A 27,097-nucleotide genomic window follows, 5' to 3' on the forward strand; every position below is an offset into this window, starting at 1 on the left:
CTGATAAGTACTTTAAGACTAATCACATCCTCAAAAATCTTGAAATAGCAAAGGAATTTAACCAGTTGCAATAGAAAGTAAACAGGTAAAGAGAGACCAACTTCTGACAAATCTGTGCAAAGGTAAGTTAGTCAGAGAACAAACAATCCAGTGATAAACTATTCCTTAAATAATCAGCTAATGGAGAGCTGGTATAGGATTTCATCAGGCTTTCTAGACAAATGGCAAAACCCAAAAAGAAAAAGAATCCTCTTGCCTGTAGATTGTCATTGGAGGCCACAATACTAGTCAGAGCCTGCCTGGACCCAGATAGTAGTCCGGGTCACTGCTGTTTTGCAATTATTTATGTTGGCATAAGAGAATTGATTCATGCTGCCAATAGAATCAAATTCTGCAACTACACAGGGAAGGCAGAAGTCTTTTTTATGTTCCAGAGGGCATAATCTCAGAATGAAGGTCATATATTTAAGATAGAGGTGAGGAGGAATTTCCTCTCTCAGAGGGTAATAATTCTGTGGTATTCTTTACCACAAAGGGCTGTTATGGAAGATTATTAAGCAAATTCAAGGTCAAAATAGACATTTTTAATCAAGGAATTTGGGAAAAGGCATGAAAGTAGAATTGAGAATTATCAGATCCTATTAAATGGCAGAGCGGACTTGGTGGGATGAATGGCCAATGTATGTTCCTACATCTTATGGTCTTATGATGAAACAACATGCCAAGAGGAATATTGTAATTCTTCATCTTCTATTGCAACTGATGACACAGCTAAGTCATCAGCAAACTTCAAGTAGCATTACTGACAATGTGAACATGTTTGGATCAGCAATATACAACAGAAGCTAAATAAAGATATTCAAGATATAAGTTGAAATACTTCAACACTGATGTATTACAAGATTGAGAATGAAGGTTTGCCAACAGTTTAACAGGAACACTGACCTCAGCGAAGGATGTCCAAGAGATAATAGATCCTCCAGTGTAGAATGATTTTATAGTCCACTGCAGAGTCAAACACGGAATCAATAGTAACAGTTCTGAAGCTAGAGACTTTCCCAACTTCAAAACCTGGACAGAAGGTGTTTTGGAAGAATTATGAAACCTCCAAATTTTTTGAATTTGTAAAATCGGAAACTTGTGGGAAGATGAGTTAATGGTAAATGTATTCTATACATGAATATGTAATGTTAACCATATTGTATAAGTCAGTGGTACAATAGGGTTAATGTTGGACATTATATTAAGCTCTACCCAATATAATGATGTCATATCAACTTGGGTGGGGAAAAAGCAGAATGGCTTACAATTTTTCAGACAATTTTTTTACAATATATTCTCAGTCTCAGCATTAATGGCTAACTTACTTTTAAGTTATGTCTGATTGCTATCATGTAATAAACTACATTTAAGCTACATACCCTCATTTAAGAAAACAGCCTCTTATCATTAAGACTCACCATTAGAAACCAAGTAGGCCCTTTGCTCCAGCCAAGGAAAGAGGGTGGTGACAACAAACTGGTCTAACCACAAGCTAGTAGTCATTGGTATCACAACACAGAAAACAAATAATATAGCTAATTCAATTTTAATTAGGATGTGTGCTGGAACAGTGGTGCTAAATTGCACTTGTAATGTTCCCAAAAATAATATTATTATTATTAAGATCTTTGTATAATATTCCATTTTGAACAAAATGAGCTACATATTATTTACATGGATTTTTATCATTTTTCTCACTCCTTAAACATTTCTATTAACTGACATTTTATATTCTGAGCAGCCAAAACCACTAGCAAAGGAAGCAAGTATTCCTGGCTCACTCACGAATGAAGTTCAATAATATGTTACTCTCAAGATCAATACTTCAAATCTGGAGTGACCGTCTACCAAAACCATTTCCATCAGAAATACAATGTTTGTTTTAAGCATTTCACAAATCAACACTGAAGGATTGTGCGAATGATTCTGGTAATTCAAATTTGAAACAACCCTGAGGGAGCAACATGCAAATTAATCTTTGAATATCATCATAACATTGATTAATGAAAATTAAAATCATGTCAAGATTTATTTAAACTACTGTAATTGGTTATATAATTTGTAGTATTGCAGATTTCTCACAATTGGCTTCATGAAATTTTGAAAAATTTGATACTGCCAACCTTACATGATATCACACGGTTTGCCAGTGTTAGATGAAATACTTGGGAGAACTAGAAAGGAAAGCTTATGATATAAGTAGATATTTTGGATGGGCATTAAAGCAGATGCTCAACTTGTTCTGACTGAGCACACAGCAGCAATCAGATGAACACATGTCAAACCCAATACACTGTGGGCCTGAGTAGTGGGAACATGTGAAAGGCATTGAATGACAACAGCCAACACAGCAAAAAAACATCCAGGTAAGATGCATTGACAAAATAGTAACCTCCCATTTCCATGTTAATCCTGTATTCTGATTTAAAATAAATGGACTTCAAAAGCACTGAACACTGAGATTACGCTTTCATCTCAGTAAGCACTGATACACTGTGATCTGACTGCTGACAATCTCATGAGAGCAATCAACAGGTTCTGTAGGTGAAAAAAAACTGGACTATGAAGTTTATTTCATTGTCAATAAAACAGTAACCATATATCATAGAATCCCTACAGTGTGGAAACAGGCTATTTAGCCCAACACGCTCACATCAACCTTCTGAAGAGTAACCCACCCAGACCTATTCCCCATCCTATTACTCTACGTTTAGCCCTGACTAATTCACCTAGCCTACACATCCCTGAATGCTATGGGTAGTTTAGGGTGGCCAATCCACCTAACCTGCACATCTTTGGATGGTGGGAGGAAACCAGAGTGCCCGGAGGAAACTCACACAGACATGGGAGAAGGTGCAAATTCCACGTAGATGGTCGCCCGAGGCTAGATCGATAGATTTTCTTTGTGACACATATTGCACAGGTGTTAAGTACATCCAAGGCTGATGGTTAAATTTTAACTGGGAAGTAGGTATTCATAGAATGGCCAACTCATTGGCCAGCAAAAATGTCCAAATTTCCTTTCACTGTACACACACTTTCATAATCTACTGATTCATTATGTGTACTTTCCAAACGTGAAGGACTCGTCATAACTCTTCATTCCTGACGAGATACCTTCTCTGTACTGCATTTTAAGACATACTTGGCTTTCATGAAGGTCAGAACTTACATAATTTATAATGAATGGCTTTTTTTTAATTGCTATCCATTTAGCGATCAAGTGCGAAATATGAGGTCACATTTTACAGTAATAAACATAGAAAATGAAGCATTAAACATTGTTTGTAATAAAATGGAAGGACAAGTTGAATTAAATGTACCAGGAACGTGTCCCATAAACCTCACAAATCCCTCATGGATCCATAAGTAAATGTACCATCTCGAACTCGATCAGTAAGAGTGCAGGTTTATCTTGATCTGTCTTCAATTAGCTATTTTCAACTGTGATAGCGGTAGGAGTTTTAGAATGAGCCTTAGTGTCCTCAGGATTGACAAATAAAAAATTAGTCAACATGCCTCTTGATAATTTCTGTAACAATGCTGAATAGACCATATGTGCACATGAATGTTGGAGAGAATAGATTCAGTTTTCTTTGTTTTGTCTCACGTGGTTAAACATCCTGTTAATATTTTTTGGCCGGGGAAACCAGAAAATTAAAATGTAAGCTAGATGTTATACAAAGTGAACTTCGCTTAAATGGCCATTTACAGTCCTTATACCAACTTCCTGAATGTTTGCTATGAAATAAAACTATCCCTGTTAATTATTTATGTTTTATTGCAGTCACTATGGTCAAAGAACACCTGTCAAGTAGTTTTTTCCCTTTTATTCTTTTATAGAGTGTAGTTCTCTCTGGCTTTGCCAGCCACTTGCTGCAATTGCCCCTGAATAGAGTCAACCACATTGCTTTGTGAGCTGGAGTTACATGCAGGCCACAGTAAGTAAGAATAGCAGACTACCTTCCCTTAACAAGAATGGTTGCATGAACAAGCTTCTTTAATTTACAGATTTATTAACTTAATTCAAATCCAAAGTGGGATTTGAACTCATTTTCAGAGAGGTAGGCTGCTTCTTCAGATTTCCTCATCTCATGTCATTACTATTGTGCTAAGGTCATTGCCTAATTGTGTTATTCATCCAATATTAACCTGATAATGGCACAAACATCTTTACATGTCAGAAGCATACAATTTGAGAACACAAGGAATGTTTTATTTGCTCCTTGATCAAAAAAAAGACTTTATGAATTAATTCAGAAGCCAAAAGTACTTTTGGCTTCAATTCAAATAAGCTGACCAAATTATATGAAGAAAATGTTAATCTCCCAGAAAAGTGTTTTGTTTATATATTACCATAGCTTTCAAGCATGTTACTTCATAATGGACATCAGATTGGATTTCCTTCATATCAAATATTACAGGCTTATTTGAAAATAAATCTATTGATTAACTTCAGACTTAGAATGTATAAATCAGCATACAGTTAATTACAAAAGCTCAGCAATATCGAGCTGAGCATCATATGTAGGCCAGACCAGTTAAGGCTAGCAGATTCCTTCTCTCAAGGATATGAAGCGATCTAGCTGAAATTTTACAAAAAGAAAAGATAGTTTCTTAGTCACCACAGTGGTTTTGCAAATTGACCCAGATTGTTTTCTTTCAATGTAAATTCCATCAGATCCCACGGTGGGATTTAAAGCAACATTGCCAGACCACAAAATTACAAATGCAGCATCAGTATCACAGTTTTCTCCTTCCCTTTCTCATAAATAGATTTGTTTTATAAACTAAAATGTTCTCTATTCTTCTCGGTTTCTTGTAATAAGATATGAATGCTTATCTTTTTCATTCAGAAGTCAAGCAGGTGTGCCACTTTTAAAAAATTTAATGATCTTCAATCAGTTTAATTATTGTTTATTTAGGGACAAAGCCTAACCATTGGATGCTGAGTTAGCAGACAGTATTTCAAGCAAAAAGAACTAATGAATTGAAAAGCCGAGCGTGTGGTAACTGATATCAAGCTTCAGTAATTCATTCCATATCACATTAACTTACAATGAGAATGGCAATGGCATGGGGACTTTGATAACCACTGTTCCTACTTTCTCAATGTTCATTAGCACTTGATTGCTTCTGTCCAGCTCCTGCCATATCGGTAATTTAAACCCATTATATTTCTGTAAGAGCACGTTTAAAGTGTTCTACCAGTATGAAGTCCACCTTCACCTTGCCAGTCTTTAACCCCGAAATTTATCACTGTTCCTCTTGCTATTCCACCCCTTAATTACAAGGTTAAGTGGCATTTAATCATTTTGCCTGTCATCATTATCACCAGTCATTGCTACAAACTAAAAACTTTGCTAGAAATTACACCAGAAGCATAGGATGTTTCTGGAAACAGGAACGGGGACATAGGACATCAACACAGGAACAGGGGTAGCCAATTCACCCTTGGACTCTAGTTCACCCATTCAATGATTGAGCAATCTATTAACTAATTCCATATGTCTATCTTAGCCATTTATCTCTTAAGACCTTTGATCAACAAATATCAGTCAATCTTAGATTTGAAAATCAATAATTCATCTAGCATCAATCACCTTTTGTGGAAGATAATTCTTCCAAACTGTCCTATTGCAATTGTAAAGTTTTTTGTATTGGTTTTGACATTCCTTGCAAGTTTCTTTCCACTGAGTCTTTTTTGTTGTTTTTTGTATCTCTTCTGTTTGCTCAGATCTGTTCTATTTTGTATGTTTTTGTATGCTTATTCACTTCTGGTTATATTGTTCTCTTAGCCTCTTCAGTTGTCAGTGGTTGTTTTTGAAAAGTAAAGATCTTACCCCTCAGGGATCAGCAATAGTTTTATATTTCATTAAATTATTTTATGAATATATCCCACTGATCTTCAGACATTTTACTGATTAACAGACTTACTCAATTCATGGATAGTTTCTGTCCCATCACAGTGAAGTTAGCCTTAGCGAAATCTAAACATTAGTAGCTGTTTCACGTTTCTTTCTTTTAAAAACTACACTGAACTGAAATATACCCTGTTTGCTACTAGATAAATATTCAAGCACCATTGAGATTTTAACTGTGGATGGACCTACATGAAGTAAAAAATATAGAAATATGAGTTAGCTCAGATACTAGAGGTGAAACACAGCTGGAGGCACTGAGAGGGGTAGTAACACATTTAACCTGAATTCTGCACCTGCACACAGACAAAGGAAGCAAATCATTTTTATCACACAAAGGGGATATAGCCACTATAATGTCTGTAAATGATAGAAATCATCTTTAATCTGGTTAAGGACAGATGACGGTAGATAGGTTGAGGGGAAATCATGTCACAAAGGGAGGATGGCCACTATAATGTTATAAAGCTCGAAAGAAATGTTTTGGCCCAAGTTGAAAGTTGTAAAAGCAGATAAAATGGAGACCTGTTTTTAGCATAAAAGACCCCATTACTATATAATTGGCACTGTTAGGGCCTTAATTATTTAGACAAACAACACAAGTGATATGGAATGCATACTGGGGAAGAATTGACTAACCCACAAAAGGATGCACTTCTCTCAGTGTATCAACCAGAGATGCATTTGTCTTGTAAGGAGTCATGAAGTACTGTAATCATTTTGAATTTCTTGTGATTCTATAGTCCAACAAGTTTATTTGGAGGCACTAGCTTTCGAAGTGCTGCTTCTTCATCAGGTGGTTGTGAAGCAGGACCATAAGACACAGAATTTATAGCAAAAGATTACAGTGTCGTGTAGCTGAAATAATAAACCTAGACTACCTTTCATCTTTTAGAATGAGTTTGTTCATTTTGGTTCTTTAATATGTAAATCCCAGAACTTCTCAAGTCACATTCTCAAGATAACTTCAGCTTTTCTAACAAAAGGTCCCATCTCAGCTCAGACAATGCATTAAAGGTGTGAGGATAAGTCCATCTCTGTCCCAATCTTGAGTCAGACTGGTTCTATTTCTAAAGAGACATTTATAGAATATTATATGGATTGACTGTAGGTTATGTATTTTTGAGCTAAACAGAATGTTCCTGCAAATATAATTTTGCAGATACAAATTCACCCCACAAACTTATATGTGTGTGCGTGCAAGACAGACAGACAGAGTGTGTACATGTGAGAGTGTAGGTATGGGTGTGTGACTCACATGCACACACTCACTCACTCTCTCCTGCACGCACACATAACGCACTCTCTCACATGCACTCATACCCACATGCATACATTCAGATGCACACACTCACTATCTCACTTGCATTCACACATTTATAAGTTTATGGAGTGAATTTGTATCTGCAGAATTATATTTGTAGGTACATTCTATTTTGCTCAAAAAATGCATAACTTACAGTCAATCCATGTAATATTCTATAAATCCTACGTTAGAAATAGAACCAAGATTGGGACAGAGACGGGCTTTAACCTTACACCTTTAATGCATTCTCTGACCTGAGATGGCACATTTTATTAGAAAACCTGAAGTTATTATTTGGGGCGGCACGGTGGCACAGTGGTTAGCACTGTTGCCTCACAGCGCCAAAGACCTGGGTTCAATTCCCGCCTCAGGCGACTGTCTGTGTGGAGTTTGCACATTCTCCCCGTGTCTGCAGGGTTTCCTCCGGGTGCTCCGGTTTCCTCCCATAGTCCAAAAATGTGCAGGTTAGGTGAATTGGCCATGCTAAATTGTCTGTAGTGTTAGGTGAAAGGGTAAAAGTAGGGGAATGGTCTGGGTGGGTTGCGCTTCGGCGGGTCGGTGTGGACTTGTTGGGCCGAAGGGCCTGTTTCCATACTGTAAGTAATCTAATCTAATCTAATCTTATCTTGAGAATGTGACTTAAAAGAAGTTCTGGGATTTACTTATTAAATAACTGAAATGAGCAAATGCATTCTAAAAGATGAAAGACTTGATCGAGGTTTATCATTTCAGCTGCATGACACTGTAATCTTTTACTATAAATTCTGTGTGTTATGGTCCTGCTTCACGACCATTGGAGAAGAAGCAGTGCTTTGAATGCTAGTGCCTCCAAATAAACCTGTGGACTATAACCTAGTGTTGCGTGACTTTTATGTACAATCATGGAGACAGACTCTTCAAATGCTATGAATGCACATAACTAATAAAACCCTTTGCATTGTTTGAATAAGCAGTGCCTTTGTCTCTTGCGTCATTTGATATAGAACATTCATATCAACCCTATCCCACATGACCTTTAGCAGTTTATGCCACTTCCCAGCAACACCAATATTCCATGAATGATTACAAAGAAAGTCTGGTTAATTGCTCATTATTAAATCCAATCTTTCATGCTTACTTGGTTTTAGGGCATTTTATTGTGGTAAATCAGAACTTTTCAAATATGAGTTATTCTGCTTATCTAATAAAATTTTCAAATCCAACATTGAACCACTGTACTTTTGTTAAAAGTGTGTCTAATCTCTACATTTCTACATTTTACCATCCCTCTCCTGATAACAGGCGACTAATGGCAACACCCGCTAGTCTTAAATTCTTTTCTATTCCTTAAGTAAACCCATTCTACAATGCCTGCTAACCTCTCCTTATATATTCTAGCTTATCATTGAAGTGTTTCATCCTTGAATTGTTCACGCTGTTTATCCCACTGCCTTACTTTTCCTATTGTTACTGTAGATGTTGTGACCTGTTTAATTATTCAGTTTACAATCCTGATTGTTTTGCACCCATGTTACCACACCATGGCTTCCATGTTGAATTTCTACCTGGAATTCTTATATATAAAGCATTTATTCCTAACAATAACTTGGATCATATATCCTCACTTGCCCTTTTGCTCTAATACTTCATTCACATATTTCTTAATTCTCTCTGTTAATTTTGATTTTTCTCATACATTAAGTGATCACCACAATGCTGGCTAATCACCCTGCTCCTTTGTCATTCAAATAAACCATATCTTTTTAAGGCTTGGCAGGTGGATTACAGCTGGATGCGCTGCTTGCGACTACTTTCCTTATTTAGACAGGCTGGGGATTAACTCCAATGCACCCTGGCTTAACTACACCAATGGCTCAGCTCTCCATGACTAACAAGACCTGGCTTCGAAGCAGCAGTATTAGTACCACAAGTCCCTACATGTTTTATTTCTTTCTTCTAGTTTAACTACTTTACACTCTTCAGATTTTCCTTCACAATTACTGCTTAAAGCACAATTTCTCAGTAATATTTTACTCTCTTAACTTCTGTTTGTTTTTGAACTGCTAAAGTGGAATATGTGGAACCCCTCTTTTTCATACCATTCTTTCAGGCACATGCTAACCTTCTTACTTCTACATCAAATTACATGTGTTTTAGATAGTGATCTAGAGGTTAAACCCTGTGAGTCCTTGCTCTTTAATAAAGCTCTTTTTCCTGTACTTTCTAAACAGGACTTCCGGCCTACTCTTCCTTATGTTGTTAATCCCAGCATGGATCACAGTGCTTCTTCCCCATACTTCCAATATCCTTTCAAGTTACTTTCAAATGTCCCTCACCTCAGCACCAGGCAAGTAATTATCAAGTCCCAACAGCTACCAAATTACTTTTCTCCTCCTCCTTTCAAACCCTTGGCCACCTGCAATGAGTTACCATGGTCAAATTTTAGTTGTCCTTCTGACAGTCTTTAATTGTATCATCCCAAGCAGCAAGTATATTGTACCTATTAGATAAGATCATTTTTGTCACATCAACTCCAGAATGGAACTGTGCCTTTCTACAAAATGAGATCAAGATTGGAGCAAACTGTTCAGATACGTATCTCTCTTATGCACCAGAATGTCTCCAACTCTCAAACAGCTCAATGAATCTGAACATCAGAGATTCAAGACAGAGTTATCTTTTTGTAGGTGTGCTTTTTTAGGATAGTCTTGCTGTCACAGATATAGTCCAGACTCACAAACAACAATTTAGACATAGTTTTACTGCCTCAATGTGTGACACTCAATCTCATGCCCACTCTAAACCTAACAAGATTATAAAAATCCAGACCCATCTGTAACAGAATGTACATTCATACAATTACATAACACTGGAAAGGGTCATTAATGACATGTAAATTTTTTTCATTATCAATGAGTTTCAACACAGAATATAACATGATACAATTTATTTCACAACTTACTTTGTTCCTTTTCTCTGCTGCGTTGGTCACTGAATGTTGATAGAGAACAATATTTGGCTCTTAGAAGACTAGGCAAAAAGAAAAACTGAGAAATCACAACATTTACCAGCACCTACTCATAATAAAGCTAAACATCATTAAAACTTTTTATTTAAGAATCCAAGCATTTTTTTTAACTATAGTTAAAAGCAGTGATGTTTGAAAAAGGCAGCATGTAAGGTTGTGTACAGGTTGTTTTATTACTTGAATCAATAAAACAGTGCTGTAATTGATTGAAAATGTACCTTTTTTTGTCACTGGTGCAACATCCTATAAGTCTTATGTTTCACTTCTTAAGGATGTGACATGCAACAGCAAAACCTTGCTAGGTTAAAGCTTTGATATTGCATTGTATGCATATTCGAATCAAGTGCTCAGCAAATTAGGATGCAATTTGTTTTTGGCCGCCATTAAGTGGAAAAGAATTGTATACGAGAATAAAATAGTCAAGGTATCAACACTAACGTTCCAGACCCCTGATCCATTGCTTCCATGTATATCTTTTCAACCCTACCCATACAGTCCAAGGTCCCAGAAGCATGGTCTCTACTAGGCCGGTAACAAATATCAATTCCTGCTTCTGATTGCTATCCAGAATATGCTTGTGTGCTCATGTCAAGTGGTGTCAAAGTTGAGCAGAACATGTCAACACTCAACCATTTTTTGATACGTAGGAATGCCATTATTGCCAATAAAATACACGAGGGGATGGGGGGCGGGGTGGTGTGCAAAATGCCAAGGAACTCAAAAAATCCAAATTATTGAATAAAATGTATTGTATGCTGACTAAATGGAGCTAAAATTAAAGGAAGACATAACAGTCTGGGGAGGGTTCAGGACATCCACTCACCTAATGATGTCTGCACGAGGCCCAATAGATTGCTATAATCAGTGGAGCAATTAATTTGCAGGTTGAAATTTCAGGGAAATGTAACAAGCACATGAAGCAGCAAGGAAATGAAAGTAAGAAAGCTTTTAATAACAAGTAAAATATCATATTTGGACATGCTCCCAGCTTTATTTGATTCAGAGTATGATCCTTGTAATTAGTGCTGTAAATGAGCACCTCCACATATGTACAACCTAGAGTGCAGGATAGATCTCAAGACCATATAATGTACAAGCAGAATTAGGCCATTCAGCCCACTGAGTTTGGCCTTGCATTTGATCATGGCTGATATGCACAAGAACCTATCTATCTCTGTCTTAAACATACTCAATGACTTGGCTTCCAGTGCCTTCTGAGTTCCACAGATTCACCACTCAATGGCTGAAGAAATTCCTCCTCAGTTACAGAGGGTCTTTTTTTTCACTCTGAAACTGTGCCCTCATGCCAAGTCTATCCTACTAGTGAAAACATCTTCTCCAAGTCCACTCTCTCCAGGCCTCTCAGTGTTCTGTAAGTTTCAATCAGAACCCCGTCCCCTTCATTCTTCTAATTCCATCAAGCACAGACCCAGAGTCGTCAACTGGTCCTGATATTGCAAGCAGTTCATTTCAAGGATTATTCTTGTAAACCTCCTCTGGACCCTTTCCAATGCCAGCACATCCTTCTTTAGATATGGGGTCCAAACTGCTCACAATATTCTAAATGCAGTCTAACCTGGGCATTGTACAGTCTCAGCCATGTATCCCTGCTCTTGTATTCTAGCTCTCTCAAAACGAATGCTAACATTGCATTTGCCTCCCTGACTGCCTGAAAATCATAATGGATTGGTTGCCAATGGTAAGTCAACAGTCTTTCCTGGCAACATTTCTTGTCCCTCAATGTTTCTATCTCCACGTTCCTTTCGAGAAAAAAGGGGAGAAGAAGATTGGAGAAGCACAACTCAACTTGTGGCTTTTAGTTTAATTAGAACAAAAGTTTACATTAACTAATTAATGCAACATCAAAACATTTAAGAATCATCGACTAAAAATAATGTTAATTTCAACAATACCTTGATCTGGTTGGTCGACCCAGCTGAATATCTGTGGCGCGATTGCGTATTCTATCCTTCTCTGAGAGATCATACACAGTTGAACCATAGACACTAGCAGACAGGTATTTATGTGTTCTCTCTGGTCTGTAGAATAGCTGTCTGTCAGAAGGAGGAATTGTCCAATTTCTTTCTGAACTTGATAGCAGAGAAGAAGGTGATCTCAATAACTGTTCATTCTGAGTGATTTGGAAAGGAAATCAGTAAAACATTTTTTGTCTCCATGAAATAGACAACAAAAATGTAAGTTATTATTGTTTTTCGGAATCAACAATTTCACAGTTAGGGATTTTATTCTAAGCAAATATTACAATTTTAGTTCCAGTTGTAAATATTGTGAGGGAGAAATTTGACTTTTGTGACATGCAACAGATGGGGCAGGCTGAATGACATAGGACAGAGACAAACAGAATTCCCATGTACGTTCCATTTCCGTATAATCATTGAGCTGTTACTACAACTTTAACTACATGTTAGTAGATTTCCTATGCTCACTGAAGGTAAGGAAAAGAAAATCAGGCACAGTACAAAATGAGCTATTCATTTGCAATCAATGGAATGCTTTCACTGAAGACAAATTTCACCCACAAATTTCTGTTCATATATTACTTAGGTAAAGGTTTGATGCCATCCAAGAAGTCAAGAAAAGTAGGGCTGCGGTGCAGCCTCACAAGGGAGTATCTGTTGTATGTGGGTCTGGAAGAGTCTGAAATTGATTACAATGATCATCACCCACTGTGATGATGTCATCAGGGAGAGTAAAGTAAAATCTCCTGAGAGAGAGAGAGAGAGAGAAAAAGAGAGAGAGAGAGAGAGAGAGAGAGAAAGAGAGAGAGAGAGAGAAAGAGAGAGAAAGAGAAAGAGAGAGAGAAAAAGAAAGAGAGAAAAAGAGAGAGAAAAAAAAAGAGAGAGAAAGAGACATCTCCAAGGCTCAGTCCTCCCAACCATCATTATAGTAATGTCGAGCCTATTATAATTAGTAAATAGGTGCAGAGATGCAACAAACTACATCTTGCTAACACTCTTACAATGCGGAGGTTGAACCCCTCTGTTAATTAAAACCAAACACCCAGAAAAGCTCACCTCACCTCGTAATCTGTTAAAACATGTGAGTGAGTGAAAGAGAACTGCTAATTTCCACTATTTGAAGAAAAATAATAATTTATTTTCCTTACTCTAATGGTGAACATTAAACAAAACTATTAAGAAACTGAACACTCTTTCCCCTAACTAACCACTATCCCTTAACTGAACACAATTCTATCAATATGCTGTTCGATTAACGCAATTGTTAAACATTTTGGATGTAGGTTTGCTCGCTGAGCTGGAAGGTTAATTTCCAGACATTTCGTCACCCTACTTGGTAACATCTTCAGTGGGCGTCCGGGTGAAGAACTGCTGATGATTCCTGCTTTCTATTTATATGTTTGGGCTTCTTTGGGTTGGTGATGTCATTTCCTGTTCTTTTTCTCAAGGGGTGGTAGATGCGATCTAAACACATCGAGTTAGACCCCATCTACCACCCCCTGAGAAAAGGAACAGGAAATGACATTACCACAAGAAATGACATCACCACAGGAAATGACATCACCAACCCACTGAAGATGTTACCAAGTAGGGTGACAAAATGTCTGGAAATGAACCTTCCAGCTCAGCGAGCAAATCTACATCCAGAACGTCAACCTGAGCTACAAATCCTCTCAAAACTCACTAAAAATTATTAAACATTGCATTAACTTAATCTCAAGTCCACACAGTCACACATGCTGTCTTCCTTCTGGTCTTCTGATTCTGCTGTCCTCTCCCTGTGTCTTCTTCTTTCTTTTTACTGCAAGTTTTTTTTTAACAGGAAAAGGTACCTTTTGATAGATAGTGCTTTCTGATTTCTTTGAGAGTTTTTCATATTAGACAGGCAGTTAGCTCTCCAGCTCTATGGCAGTTGCTCTGACCAATTTTCAAAAGACCCCTATTTTTTATACTCCCAACATCATTCCCTCTCATTGGTCCAATGTTGCCAATACAATAAATTTAAACTCATTTGGGTTTTAGTGTCCTGGGCATAGTTTATATTAATTGGTTAAACGTGAATTGTTGTCAAAACGGAACCAAAACTCAGGGGTCCGTTTAACAGCCAATTCTTTCATGTATCTATTTTGGAACAGGCCATCTCTTAGCTGTTCTGTTTAGGCAGCTGTGGCTGTACTTTAAATTTACTTTATAATTCAGAAAACACTTTCAACCTTAAAATGAACATACACTCTTTCGACTTCATAACAGCACAATACGACTATAATCATTAATAGTCAGAATGTGGCTACCCTCACACACACTGGACCACATAAGCAGAAAAAGAACCTGCAGACTCAGAAGATACAGGTGGCTACACATGCAACATGGTGGTCAGCATGAGATCTGAAGAGTTAAGTTTGCAGCACCCAATCTGAATGAGATAAGCACATTGGTGACACAACCGCCATTAAGGACCACATATTCCTGATTGCTGAAGCCAGTGGACCCCAAAATACCTCATGTCAATGCTCAACACTGAAGAATTCTTCAAAGAATTACATGCAAAGCACTTTTTAGAATCTACACTGCAAACCAGGGAAATATGAAACCGCATTACAAGGTGGCAATCAATGAGAGTGGGGACCAAAACCAGCCAATAATTAAATAGGCCTCTGAGATTTCGTGAGACCAAACCTAATTTTTAAGAAAACAGAGGAAAAATTGAGTTACTTTAAATGTCGCAGTAATTCAGGCTGAGAAGGTGAGAATTTAAAAGATCAGTTAAAACCATGCATCACCACCACAGGGCATGGATACCACCCGACGGGGATAAGTAAAATGGAAATAGCAAGGCCAGTAAAGAAATTTGCAAAATAAAGGAGTGGAGAGCAGGAGAAATGATGAACCTAATTATTTAAAGCAAATAAATTTGGGGCAATTCAAAGAAATGACCAATTCTGCTCTAGTTATGGACATTTTGGGGGGATACTTCAGTACAAACAAAAAGTTGGAAATTCCTTCAGTACAGCAGCGAAGGCAGATGAAATACCATATCACATTAGGAAGCAGTGTCATCCAAAATAGTACTGCCAGGGAGATTTAATTTCAGAGATGGGTCAAATCAAAGTTAAATTGCATGTCCTGGAGAAAACCATTCTTGAGGAATAGATTCATTTTTAAACTGGATATTAAGTTAAAAGCTGAACAAGTAGATAGACTTCTGTACATAATTGGGAGTATATTTGATGATGTCATTACGCACTAAGGGTAAAAGAAACAACAGACGTATTAAATATAGATATTGAATACCTTTGGCAATTATTTAAATTTCAGAATGAACAAAATTTTTGAAAGAGCATGATTTACAGACAAATTCAACATCCAGGGAATCTATAGATGACTTTACTGATGATCTGTACAGACTAGTGGAGAGTTGCAACTTCAATAACATTGTCAGGATTCTGAAAACAGATTTGTAGTAGACATTACTGATGAATATTTATCAGATTTATTAAAGTCCCTTAGAAACCTGAACTCGAGAAAGCCATTCAAATCGTGAGTGAAGCAGAGTTCCAGAGCTAACACAGATCAATCCTGATGGGCAATGATCATGATGAGCACAGGAGGTCTTTGAATCCATTCAATTCTTAAGGTACAGAACCATAAGAGACACAAGTGACAAGCCAACAAAATGGTTGGGCAGAGATCAGACACCAAATGTCCTTGTCAAAGTGATGCAGCAAAGGTGCCAAGGCAGCCCAGCTATTATAAAGCAAATGTTTTCCTGTAAATCAATGGGTCACTTTCAGAAAGTATGCAGAAGATTCAGTCGCAGAAATACTACTGCAGAAAAGAAAAAAAAATAAAGAATTACACACACCAAGGAGTAAATGAGATACAACAATAGTATGCAAACACAAAAACTTCCTGGATAAACTGTGACCCAGATGAAACATTCTAGCAACCAACATTTATGTCATTGGGCATCTCATAAATTCTCAGTCAGACATAGGAGTGAGTGTCATAATGTTATTAAATACAGTGCCTTAGTTGAGAAAACACTTTATAGCTAATAGCAGTTCACCACACATTCCAAGAGCTTCATATATAATGTTAAAAGTAGAAGCTACTCTCTAACATAGAGGGCACCAAATATTCAAAAAGCTATAGGTAATTCACAACTAGGTATTCTTAATCCTGAGTACAAAGATATGCATTGATCTCAATCTCATTTAAAAGTTGGATGGGGTTAAACAACAGCTGGTAATGGAACAGCTGGTGGAAGATTTTACAGTGCTCCGTAAGCTCATGAAAGAACCTAAACAAAAAGCAGAATCCCCTGAGGTTAGTTACGTTGAAATAAGAAATTTGTTTCAAACCATCAGTGAAATGAAAAGCTGTGACTGTACTGATTTGGAAGAAATATCTTCTACTGCTATAAAAACTGAAAAGAGCTCAGTTTCCAGTACAAACAAACTTCAATAAGAAAGCCAAAGAGACACAATACAACAGAACTGAATCAGATTGAAACACCACACAGTGAACAACTAGTTATGACAAATTCAACTCACAAGTGAGATGCTATGGTCACGAAGAAAGGACCAGTTCATGATGAAATCTAAACATTGCCAAAGGCATTGAGCTGTAGAGAGTTGTACAGACCCTATGCATTTGGACAGTAGTAATAGGATAGTTATCAAAGAAATGGGCCTTTCAATTTACAGTGCTTTGGATAACATCCTGTTATTGAGATGGAGTGCTTTGAATTTTCATTGACTTCACCATTCGAGTTAATGAGTATAGATATAGTGTATTGATATAGTGTATATCCTAAGTACACCTGATTTAATCACTCATATTCTGTTTTACACTCAAGTGCATTTTATCCTGAAAAAAGTGTGTTATATTTTGCTAGATGAATAAAAAGCATTTACATCAACACAGAAAACTCAAAATTGATTAGAGATCCTTTCACTATAAAATCAGCAAGTAGAGCTTTGTTAATTTATGTATTGACTATATTGCATCCCAATGTTTGAACAATCACCTCAGCAATTAAAGCTTTAATTGACAAACAAATTTTAGACAAGATGCACTAATATGTATTTGAAACCAAAACCAACAATAGAAACAATTCAGCACATCAATGATTAAGATGCTTTTCTCACCTTTGCATCATTTTTAGTTTATATATTCATAATGGCTGATGTTCAAACTTTATAACAGCAACATGATCACTTCAGAGCCAGAACGGGAAACTGGAGGTCTGGTTAAAAAAGGGCAGCAAATGGAATTTTGAAACTAGTCATTTAGAACAATGCATAATCGAGCCTTCTGTGCAGCAGAGGAATGCTGTGTTCTGTTTCCCATTCAAGAACCTTCCAAAAAGGGAGAGTGTACTTGCAGAAACAAAACAAATTAATATCAAAAGGTGTACTGGAATAACAGCATTTCCATTTTATACAAACTTCATAAAGGATAAATATTGGTTAACTAAGTTGGTTAAATATTCACTACATGCTCTTAGACAATTGTGTCACATTGCCAATAACTTCCTCACTCTTGTTTTAGCTTGGGCAGTGTCACTAACACAACAACCTTTTCCATTGCTTTCACTGATTTAGCTCAAACATTCAACTTGCGGGACTAGAAATAATATAACAAGTGAAAATGATTTTAAATGTATAAAAAGTGCTAAAAAAAAGTTAAAGAAATGTATGTGTTTTAAACAGTTTAACAGATTTATGTAACTTTTTTTGATGAGCAATTCTGCAATTAGGTGTGCATAGCACTCTTTCATGGAACAGGAAATGGCCATTTGGCAAGATACGTTCAGGTAGTTTTAAGCCAAGTACAATATAATCTTGTAAAAAAACTTCCAAATCCAGCAGTAAATTGTATCGTGGAAAAGTTATATTCTTAATTTGATGTCACAAGCATTCATGGAGGTCTGCTATTGATTTGGGGAATTTGTCATAACATCCTGTGTTCTTCTTGGACTTCATTCAATGGATCTCCCATTGAAAAATACATTTAATGTGTTATCATTTTTATTTTACTCAAAATAATTTATTTTTGCAGACCAAGTTTTGAAGTCAGTTTTCTTATAGCAACTAAATCCATATGTTTGAGTAATGTACACACTTACACCGAATTTGTTGGGCTATATTTTTGATCCCTTCCCTTGCTAGTATCCATTACTAACTATGATTTCATGGACAGCAAGCCTCAGGCATTTCATTCTTCCCATTCTATATGTGTAAGAGGTATTTGATACAAGGGAAACAATATCACAACTTTTTCTGTATCTAAATTCCACATGCCTACTTTTCAGCAGAAGTCACTGAACAGAAGGCTGTGGCAAGAATCCTAATTTTACCCTTCTTTGAGGGATCTTAACTCCAAGGTTTTATGGAGCAGGCAGGGTGGCCACAATGAAAATGACAAACCCAACGGGATAACTCAAACCCAAATCGAGCCTCGTAGAAACTCGATACATTTTTTTTCACTTGTGTGTTGTGGGTGTCGATAGCTGGCCAGCAGGTTTTGCCCATCCCTAGTTGTTCTTGAGAAGTGATGGCCTTCTTGAACCACTGAGGCCCATCTGCTATAGGCAGACCCACAATGCCCTTAGGGAGGGAATTCCTACGTTTTGACCAGCGACAGTGACGGCAATGTATTTTCAAGTCAGGATGGTGAGTGGCTTGTAGGGGAACTTGTCAGTGGTACTGTTTCCAAGTATTTGCTGTCTTTGTCCTTCCAAATGGAAGTGGTCATAGGTTTGGAAAGTAGTTCTAATGATCTTTGGTGAATTTCTGCAGTGCATCTTGCCGAAAGTATACTCTGCTGCTATTGAGCGTTTGTTGTGGACTCGTGGAGTTTATGGATATTCAGAAAAAGGTGAATTTCCAGCGAGAATTTAATTCAGGTATAGCAGGAAGGTGGTAGGGTTTTCATCTGCTACCATCATGCTCATTAGGTTCCTTTGCCACCTCCTCTGGGCCGAGAGGTTTCCACCCAGACAAACAGTGATGCATTCAATTCACTATGTGCTACTGGAATCCATTAAAAGTTTATTTTAACAATGGCCCTCTGGCTGTGATTTGAAATGGAAGTAGGCAACATTGCCAACATCCTTACTTTGGTTATGATTGATCATTCAAAACGTCGCATTACTTTTTTCATAATTTCTGTAAAGACATCCTTTTTTCACTTTTCTGATTTTTTGTGGACAGAAATAGAAAAAGAATGATGTTAAAACCCAAGGATTGCTGAGGGATTATTGCAAGTTAGTGGTAACAACTGTAGTGTGGGAGAAAGAAAAACAAAAAAAGAAATGACTGTTGGGTTATTTGCTTTGAAAACTTGCAATGATCCCTCAACAATCCTTGGGTAAGGGCGAGGGGAATGGGGTTCTCGTGGGTTGGGAAGGGGAAGCCAAAAGCAAGGCCATGGGGTGCTAGTCCAGTTGTCCTAACATGCACAGATTTATAGTCCTGGATGGACCCCACCCAGCAACTGACAGCCAACCCACACTGGTTAAACCAATCAGGGAGATTGCGGTAACAGTGGTCGTGCTTATATTTTCCCCAGACCCATGTTGTGTGTGTGTGCAGGTGTGAGACACAATGAGACACAACAAGTGTACAAATCTTCATTTAATTTCCACCACCAGGAAGAAAGGAGACACCAGAATGCCAACACTCATTGTTAGCAGCATTTACACAGCTGGTGGTTTGAGCAGTAGTTGAGGAATGATTGCAGATGAACTGGAGCTGAGGGGTTTGTACTATTAAATTCATCAAATAGCTGATTGGTCTGTGGATGAGTGACCAGTAATCAATGACAAAGATCTTCTGCTTACTGTGTGATTGGTTCTCAGGTAGCTGAACAGCTTGGGGGTGTGAACAGGATTATGAAAATCCTTCAGGTCTCTACAAGAGCTCTCTTTTCCTTCCAGTAAAAGCCATTTTAAGCCTAAAGAAAACCAGTTTATTGAACCTGGAGCAGTTGTTGCAAGCTATGACTTTTAATTAATATGTCCAAGAATTTTTCTAAGTGACAACCAGCTCCTGTACCTCCTGCAAACCAATGGAAGTATTTAAAGAAGGAAGACCGCAAAGTAGTGTTTTGAGCAACACTAGAACCAACCTGTGAGCAGAGCTTGCTAGCCTGCTTTTGCAGGTTTTCCTCTATTTGTAACACCAATATTTTGTGTGTGTGCATGCAGGTATAAGAAATGGGGAGTTTAGAAAGGGATTAAAAGTTTAATTAATAGAGCTATATGCCAATTGTTCATAATTGTTTACCTGTAGCTAGAAATTACTTACTTAATATAAATAGTAATTCTTGAATACAGAAATCTGGTCTGTACTTCTGGTCAACATGAGTCTGAAAATCAGAAACTGGTGAAATCAGAATACCTTTTTAAGATCTTTTAACTGATGTGTTGACTCCAGGAATAGTGGGACTTGATTTTGAATGTACTTACCTCAGTGAGATACAACATTTAGTTTTATTATTCTAAACTAATTAATATTATTTCCTGTGGAAATTCTGTTCTTGGCAATGTGTGCCCAGCATTAAATGTGGAAAAAGTTCAAATTCCCACTTCAAGTAGCAGTTGGAAGTGAGCATATTGCCCAGATTCAGAAATAGTGTGAGGGAAAACTAACTCCAAAGTGATCATGTTATGGAGCATAATTCATGCAGATGCGAAAGCTTTCACATTCATTATTTTACAATTATTTCTAACACTAATAGGATGAAATTAAATGTTTAATCATTCTTTGGTGTGCATGTATTCCATATGCCGAAATTTCTTCTCTTCTCTCCAATTAGCAACAGAATTTAACTTAAGATAAACAGATCTACGTCTTGAGAAACAAAAATTTTTTTAAAAAATTCAAAATTGTTGTTGTTTTAGTTTTCTTTCACTGAAATAGGTGTCAGTGGTCAAGATAAGATTTGTTGTCCATCCCTAATTGACCGTAACGGTAGTTAAAAACCAACCATGCTGTTGTAAATCACAGGTCAACGAGACCATGTAAGTATAGCAGATCGCCTTCCTTAAAGCACACTAGTGACCAAAATCGTTTTTTATGCCAGCTAATTGTAGTTTCACAGTACGTCAGTACCCATCATTGAGACTAGTCCAGCTTCCAATTCCAGGTATATTAATTAATTATTTGAATTTGAATTCCACCAGCTACTAGGCTACTATTTGAATGCACTCCCTAAACTATTATAAAACCGGAAAATGATACAGGAAACTCAACAGGTCTGCAGCACCTGTGGAGAAGGAAATGTTTGAAGTCCAAAGACTCTTCTTTAGAACTGAAGGGGACTTGAAAAGATTGCATTTATATTGCTGACAGAGGAAGGACGAGCAGGTGGGACAGATGGTGAAGGTGCTCAGAGCGAAGGACAAATGGATAGCTAATGTTGGTAAAGGAGAGAGTGAAATGTGGATATGTATTAAAGGATGGTACAAACAGAAGAAAATAGATTTGCTTTTCTGCCAGGAAAGGCAACAGTACACAAACAAAAGCAGAAATTGCTGGAGAACCTCAACAGATCTGGCAGAATCTGTGGAGAGAAAGCAGAAGTAACATTTTAAGTCCAGTGCCCCTCCTTCAGAAAGGCATAAATAAGATGTGGTGATGGGAATTAATGTTGCCTTACAAGTGAAGAAGGGCCTGTGCCCGAAACGTCGAATCTCCTGTTCCCTGGATGCTGCCTGACCTGCTGTGCTGTTCCAGCAATAAAGTTTCAACTTTGATCTCCAGCATCTGCAGACCTCACTTTCTCCTTACAAGTGAGTCCACAAGACTCTACTTGGGCCTGTCTAATTTATTGCTGAGTGACAAACCAAGCATATTGCAGCCAAATGCATAAGGAAAATGTTGAGGATATTGAGAATTGAAACAAAAATTTAAAAAAAGGCCATGAGAAATATTCTGATGGTGAGGTAGCATCTCTGGACCGGAATATAGAGTTAGTGTTCTGGTCTTTTTTTCCCCAAGCCAACTGAAGTCCAAATTGTTGGGCAGACTCTAAAATAGCAGAATAAAATGGAAGGACCCATACCAAGATTCACAGCCCTATTATGACTAACTCTTCCTTGCCCATACAATTGTACATTTCTACATCTATGACTGTTTAAGCACAAGACTGCACAACTCACCTGTTCTCAGCAACTTCCCATCTACCAGACTTCCCGCTACATAGTTGAACCCTGGCATCTTACCACTGTTGGCCGTTTCAATCTGGGGCTATGATGTTCATGGGAGCCTTAAACGATTAAAAAATGTGACTTTTATTTACAAATATTAAAAGCAAACAGAAATCCAACAAAGACAAGCTGCAAGCTTTTCCCAGAATTTACAAACAAATTACATTGATTTGGAGCAACAATTATTTTCCAGTCCATGATTGATTACTGCACCTAGCTCTCATCAACTGCAACTGCCTGTCTGGCTACAGCACCTAATCAAGCTGCACTCTCTTATGCACAAGATGATGTTTCTCCTGCTCAATGATCTTATCCTCAGAAGACTGCTGCCAATCTCCCAGATCCTCAGCATCCATCACATTCCCTTGTTGCCTACTCCAGTTGTGCAGAGCTCAGCGCTCTTGGGTTGTGTGGCACAGTCTGCCATGGTATATTGCAGGCCCTGTTCAAACCAGTTCAGGCTGGGAACCTGGTCTGCAGGACGTCTATCGGACATCTATCGGCTGGTCATCCTCATTGTGGTCCTGGTGGAAGAACAAGCTACACTTGTTCTAAGTCAGGGGTTGTGCAATGGAATAATTAGCAATGGTTACGGTGACTAACCCGTGTCCCCCATTAACCGGCCCTGCAAGACATCTGGACCTGAAATGCAGTAGGGACACCAATGTTCTGAAGAATGTAGGAGTTATGGCAGGGTGCTAGGTGTGAAACTCTAAAGAAGTGAGACTGATGATCACAGATCATTTACACATTGATGGAATGGAATCCTTTTTATTGCTGAACTCAGCTGCAATATGACCTGGCATTCTCAGTGTGGCACATAGAACATAGAATCCCTGCACAGTGGAAACAGGCCTATCAGCCCAACAAGACCACATCGATCCTCCAAAGAGTTACTCACCTAGACCCATTCCCCTACATTTACCTCTGACTAATGCACCTAACCTACACATTGATGAACACTATGGACAATTCAACATGGTCAATTCACCGAAACTGCACACCTTTGGCTTGTGGGAGGAAACTGGAGCACCCGGAGGAAACCCACGCAGACACAGGGAGAATGTGCAAACTCCACACAGACAGTCGCCCAAGGCTGGAATCGAACCCAGATCCCTGGCACTGTGAGGTAGCAATGCTAACCACTGTGCCGCCTACATGTACAGTCAATGGTACCCTGCCCCTGGGGGAGCTAGTTATGTTACCAAATCCTACTGGCCAGGCTGCTGCACTGACCTTGACATGGGGAAATGAGATAAAGCAGTGTGATATGGCACAAGTAGCATCAGCCACAAGCTGGATGGGTTTGTGGGTGGACACCTGAGAGATCACACATTGCCCCTCCATTTCTCTCTGGAAGGATCCAGTTATTTAAATGTTCAAAGCAGCTGTCACCTTGATTCTTACCCTTCAGGGCACAGGTCCTGATCCAGTAGCTGGCATAGTTCAGCCAGTGTTCTGTATATCCTTTACCTGCACAAACACTGCACTTATGTGGAGGTAAGGCATCCAGGATGAAAGACCCTGGTCCTACTGAGGCTCCAACACATCCTGTGGAACCCTTCAGTTGCAACCACTTCATATGGAGGCTGTTAAGCATTTGCAGCAGTTTACTGCTGGTTCAGGGTCTCCTGGCATATCTGTTCCTCCACCATCCCCCTGCACCTTTGTTCTATCATAGCAATTACAATGATCATACCGACTGTGGATAGATCATCAGGCTTGCATGTTTTTTGGAACATAAGGAACAGAACAACTTCTTGGCAATGAGAACAATCAACAGTCTCATCTCGAACAATGAAGACATTGCACGCTTCCCCATAGAGTGAGAGACTGGAGCACTCTTGCAAGAAGTCGCCTGTATCAACTCATCTCAGATCTTTGATGTAGGACCTCATTTTGACACATGCTCCACCAATCATGTGGGAAATAGATGTCCTACTCCCTAAATGCTACCTGGATAACGAAACCTTCGCCCAACCTTCCATCACTCAAGCATCATTGTATATCAGAGAGCCCTGCATTGTATTTACTAGTCAGGAGTTGAGGGAACCTATTCCAAGCCCCTGTGCACCTTAGGAATGCAATGCATGAGCTCTGTGCATTATGGTGTGCAGGGGCCTCTCCTATGTTTACCTGTGATTACTTCTGTTTCACAGAGATGCCTAGTTTGAATTCGCAAGAACCAATGACATGATCAGCATTGCTTGTAACCAGCATTTGCGACCCACATACTTGTACACTGCATGCATATTGTTGCAAATAATGTGAAGCTGCTCTGTGCAGCTGCCAAATTGAGGAAATTGTCCCCTTGTAGAGGACCTCCTGTCACTTGGATGTGAAGCCGCATTTTTGGCCAGCACACTGATACTGACTCCCCCCACTCCAGGCATGGTCCCAACCATTTTCCATTTGCAGGCCTCTTTTTTTTAAGCTATTGATTATTGAAGGAAATGTAGGTTCTGCTAGACATCAAGAGAACCAAGCTCAGCTTGATCATAAGGAGCTCCAAGCTCAAGCACCATCACTCATCATTATCAATGCCCCACATGTTTCTACCCACCATCTCAAATAAAGACTCCAACAGTGTATCTTGGCTCTGACACCCATCACAATAGCTTGTTGATGCCCACCATCATGCTGCACAGGCTACAATGGTGGTGTCCACCTCTCATCCCTGGCTGTCTCCTACTCCCACAGCATCCCATGTCCTGCTAAATGCTACCCCCTTTCCCCAACTTTTGTGTTGAGTTTCTTTCCGTCACCACCCTTGTATTCTTTACATCACAAGCTACTGCCTACAATCCCTGGAGTTGATCCCCTCCACCTCACTACCTCTACAGTGCCCATGCTACTCCTCCTGAAACTCATTCCACTAACACTCAGGTCAAAGCATGACCCACTCCCCAGACTATCATGGGGTCTGTTTCCTACAATGACTGCTCCAAGTGACAAATGACCAAAGACAGATGTTGCCTTGTACTGACACCTCCTGACTAACAGCAGCACTCGCTTGACCCAACTGAGGCCTGCTCCCACTTGGGTTTGAGACACGGTCATTTGGTTGATGCACTTGCTGTGTGTTTGTGATGCTGGGTGCTGGCAAACACTGTAGCTGTGAGATTGACTAAATAGCAATTTGCCATACAGCAACATGCCTAACCCCTTGATTGATGAGATCTGACAAGTATGATACACTTCACAGCTTTGTACCTGCACTAAGCAGCAAAACAGGACAGAGGTACTGTGAGCACACAAGCTCTGGTTGAGACATCGCATTTCAAATGTCAAAGCAAGACAAGTAAGGAAGGAATGCTGTGAGCAGCCAGGTCAGCATGAAGTGAGTGAGATCTGGGAGAGTGAGCAACCCTGAGATGCAGTCTGCTCTAATCTATAAATTGGATGCAAGTTCCTTCCCTCAAAGTAACCTTACAGCAGCAATCCAAGACCGGTTGCCAGTGTGCTCCAAGTGCGGAATTGAAGTGCAGTTGTGCATTGTATATGGATATGAGCTTTGCCAGGCTACTCTGCAGTGGCTGATGTGTGTCAATGCCCACACCCATGGACATGGTGTTTGTGTGGCCAGTGCCCCTGGCATGTGTCTGGGATGTTGATGCCAGGTGTTCAACCTCAAGGTCTGGAAAGTATTCTCAGCATCTAGTTTCAAAGCAGTAGCTGGTAGAATGGGAACTTGCATATTAATAAGATTAGGTAGTAATGAAGGTCATAAAGTGATATTTCCTGTTAATAGACCTATTATCACTCACTAGAAAGAAATCCATCTTAGTGCTGTTGGGAAAGGTGTGTTGTTTCTCCTAATGAACTGAAAACGCCTCACTCAACTTTTCACATGATTCTCCTACATTTCTCACCATTGCCCGCATTGTGTACATGTCCCTGTGGTTGGAGGTGACAGGTCTAACTCAGGCTGTCCTTGTATGCACTGGATGAAAATAGTGATTGCAGGCACTGGCTAGGAGGTGTGATCACAACATTGGGAAGTCTTTCAACAACTGATTCAAGCCTTACAGGTGAAACCCCCGCCCAACATTTTAGGCCAATGATCTTTAGCCTGAATAGGTTTATAGCCAAGTTCAAAGGACTTGCATGTTTATTGCACGTTCAAAATAGTGAAAGGTCTCAAGCTGCATTAGAGGTGTATAATGCATCAAAAATTGGCACCACGCCGAAAGCAAGATATCATAGCAGGCTGGTCAATGAAGTATGTTTGGAGCATCTTCAAAGAAGATGTGGAATGGGAGGCAGCTGCTTTGTTCTGCAGTTGGTGCATCTGCACAAGAGACCATCACCTGCACAAGAGACATGCACCAGGGAAGCCCTATAGAGTTCCCATATGATGGAAATATATATTGACCATATGTTTGACAGACCTGATGGAAGTGCAAGGGTGCTACTTTGTCAGAGAAAGTTTTGGAATTAGATGTCTTTTGAAGTGGGAGTGAAAGATCCTACTGCACTATTTGTAGAACTGTTCCCCAGTGTCCTTTAACCCTCAACCGACATCATGAAATACATTATCTGGCAATAGCTTTCATTGCTATTTATGAGACTTTGCTGTCTGCAAACTGGCTGTCACATTTCCCCATGGCCTAACTGTGATTGTGT

The 27,097-nt window shown here is 38.8% G+C and overlaps 1 protein-coding gene across 1 annotated transcript in view; it reads right to left on the reverse strand.

Moving 5' to 3' along the window:
• Window positions 1-27,097, reverse strand: part of LOC122555878 — a 204,313-nt gene that overhangs the window by 75,974 nt on the left and 101,242 nt on the right. The window contains exons 4-5 of the mRNA XM_043702112.1: window positions 12,190-12,407; window positions 10,211-10,278 (exon numbers count right to left, since the gene is read on the reverse strand). Of these exons, the coding sequence (XP_043558047.1) occupies window positions 10,211-10,278; window positions 12,190-12,407 (286 nt within the window). The remainder of the gene's footprint in view (window positions 1-10,210; window positions 10,279-12,189; window positions 12,408-27,097) is intronic.

This window comes from Chiloscyllium plagiosum, chromosome 13, assembly GCF_004010195.1.
Source record: "Chiloscyllium plagiosum isolate BGI_BamShark_2017 chromosome 13, ASM401019v2, whole genome shotgun sequence".
In the NCBI taxonomy this organism is placed as follows: domain Eukaryota; kingdom Metazoa; phylum Chordata; class Chondrichthyes; order Orectolobiformes; family Hemiscylliidae; genus Chiloscyllium; species Chiloscyllium plagiosum.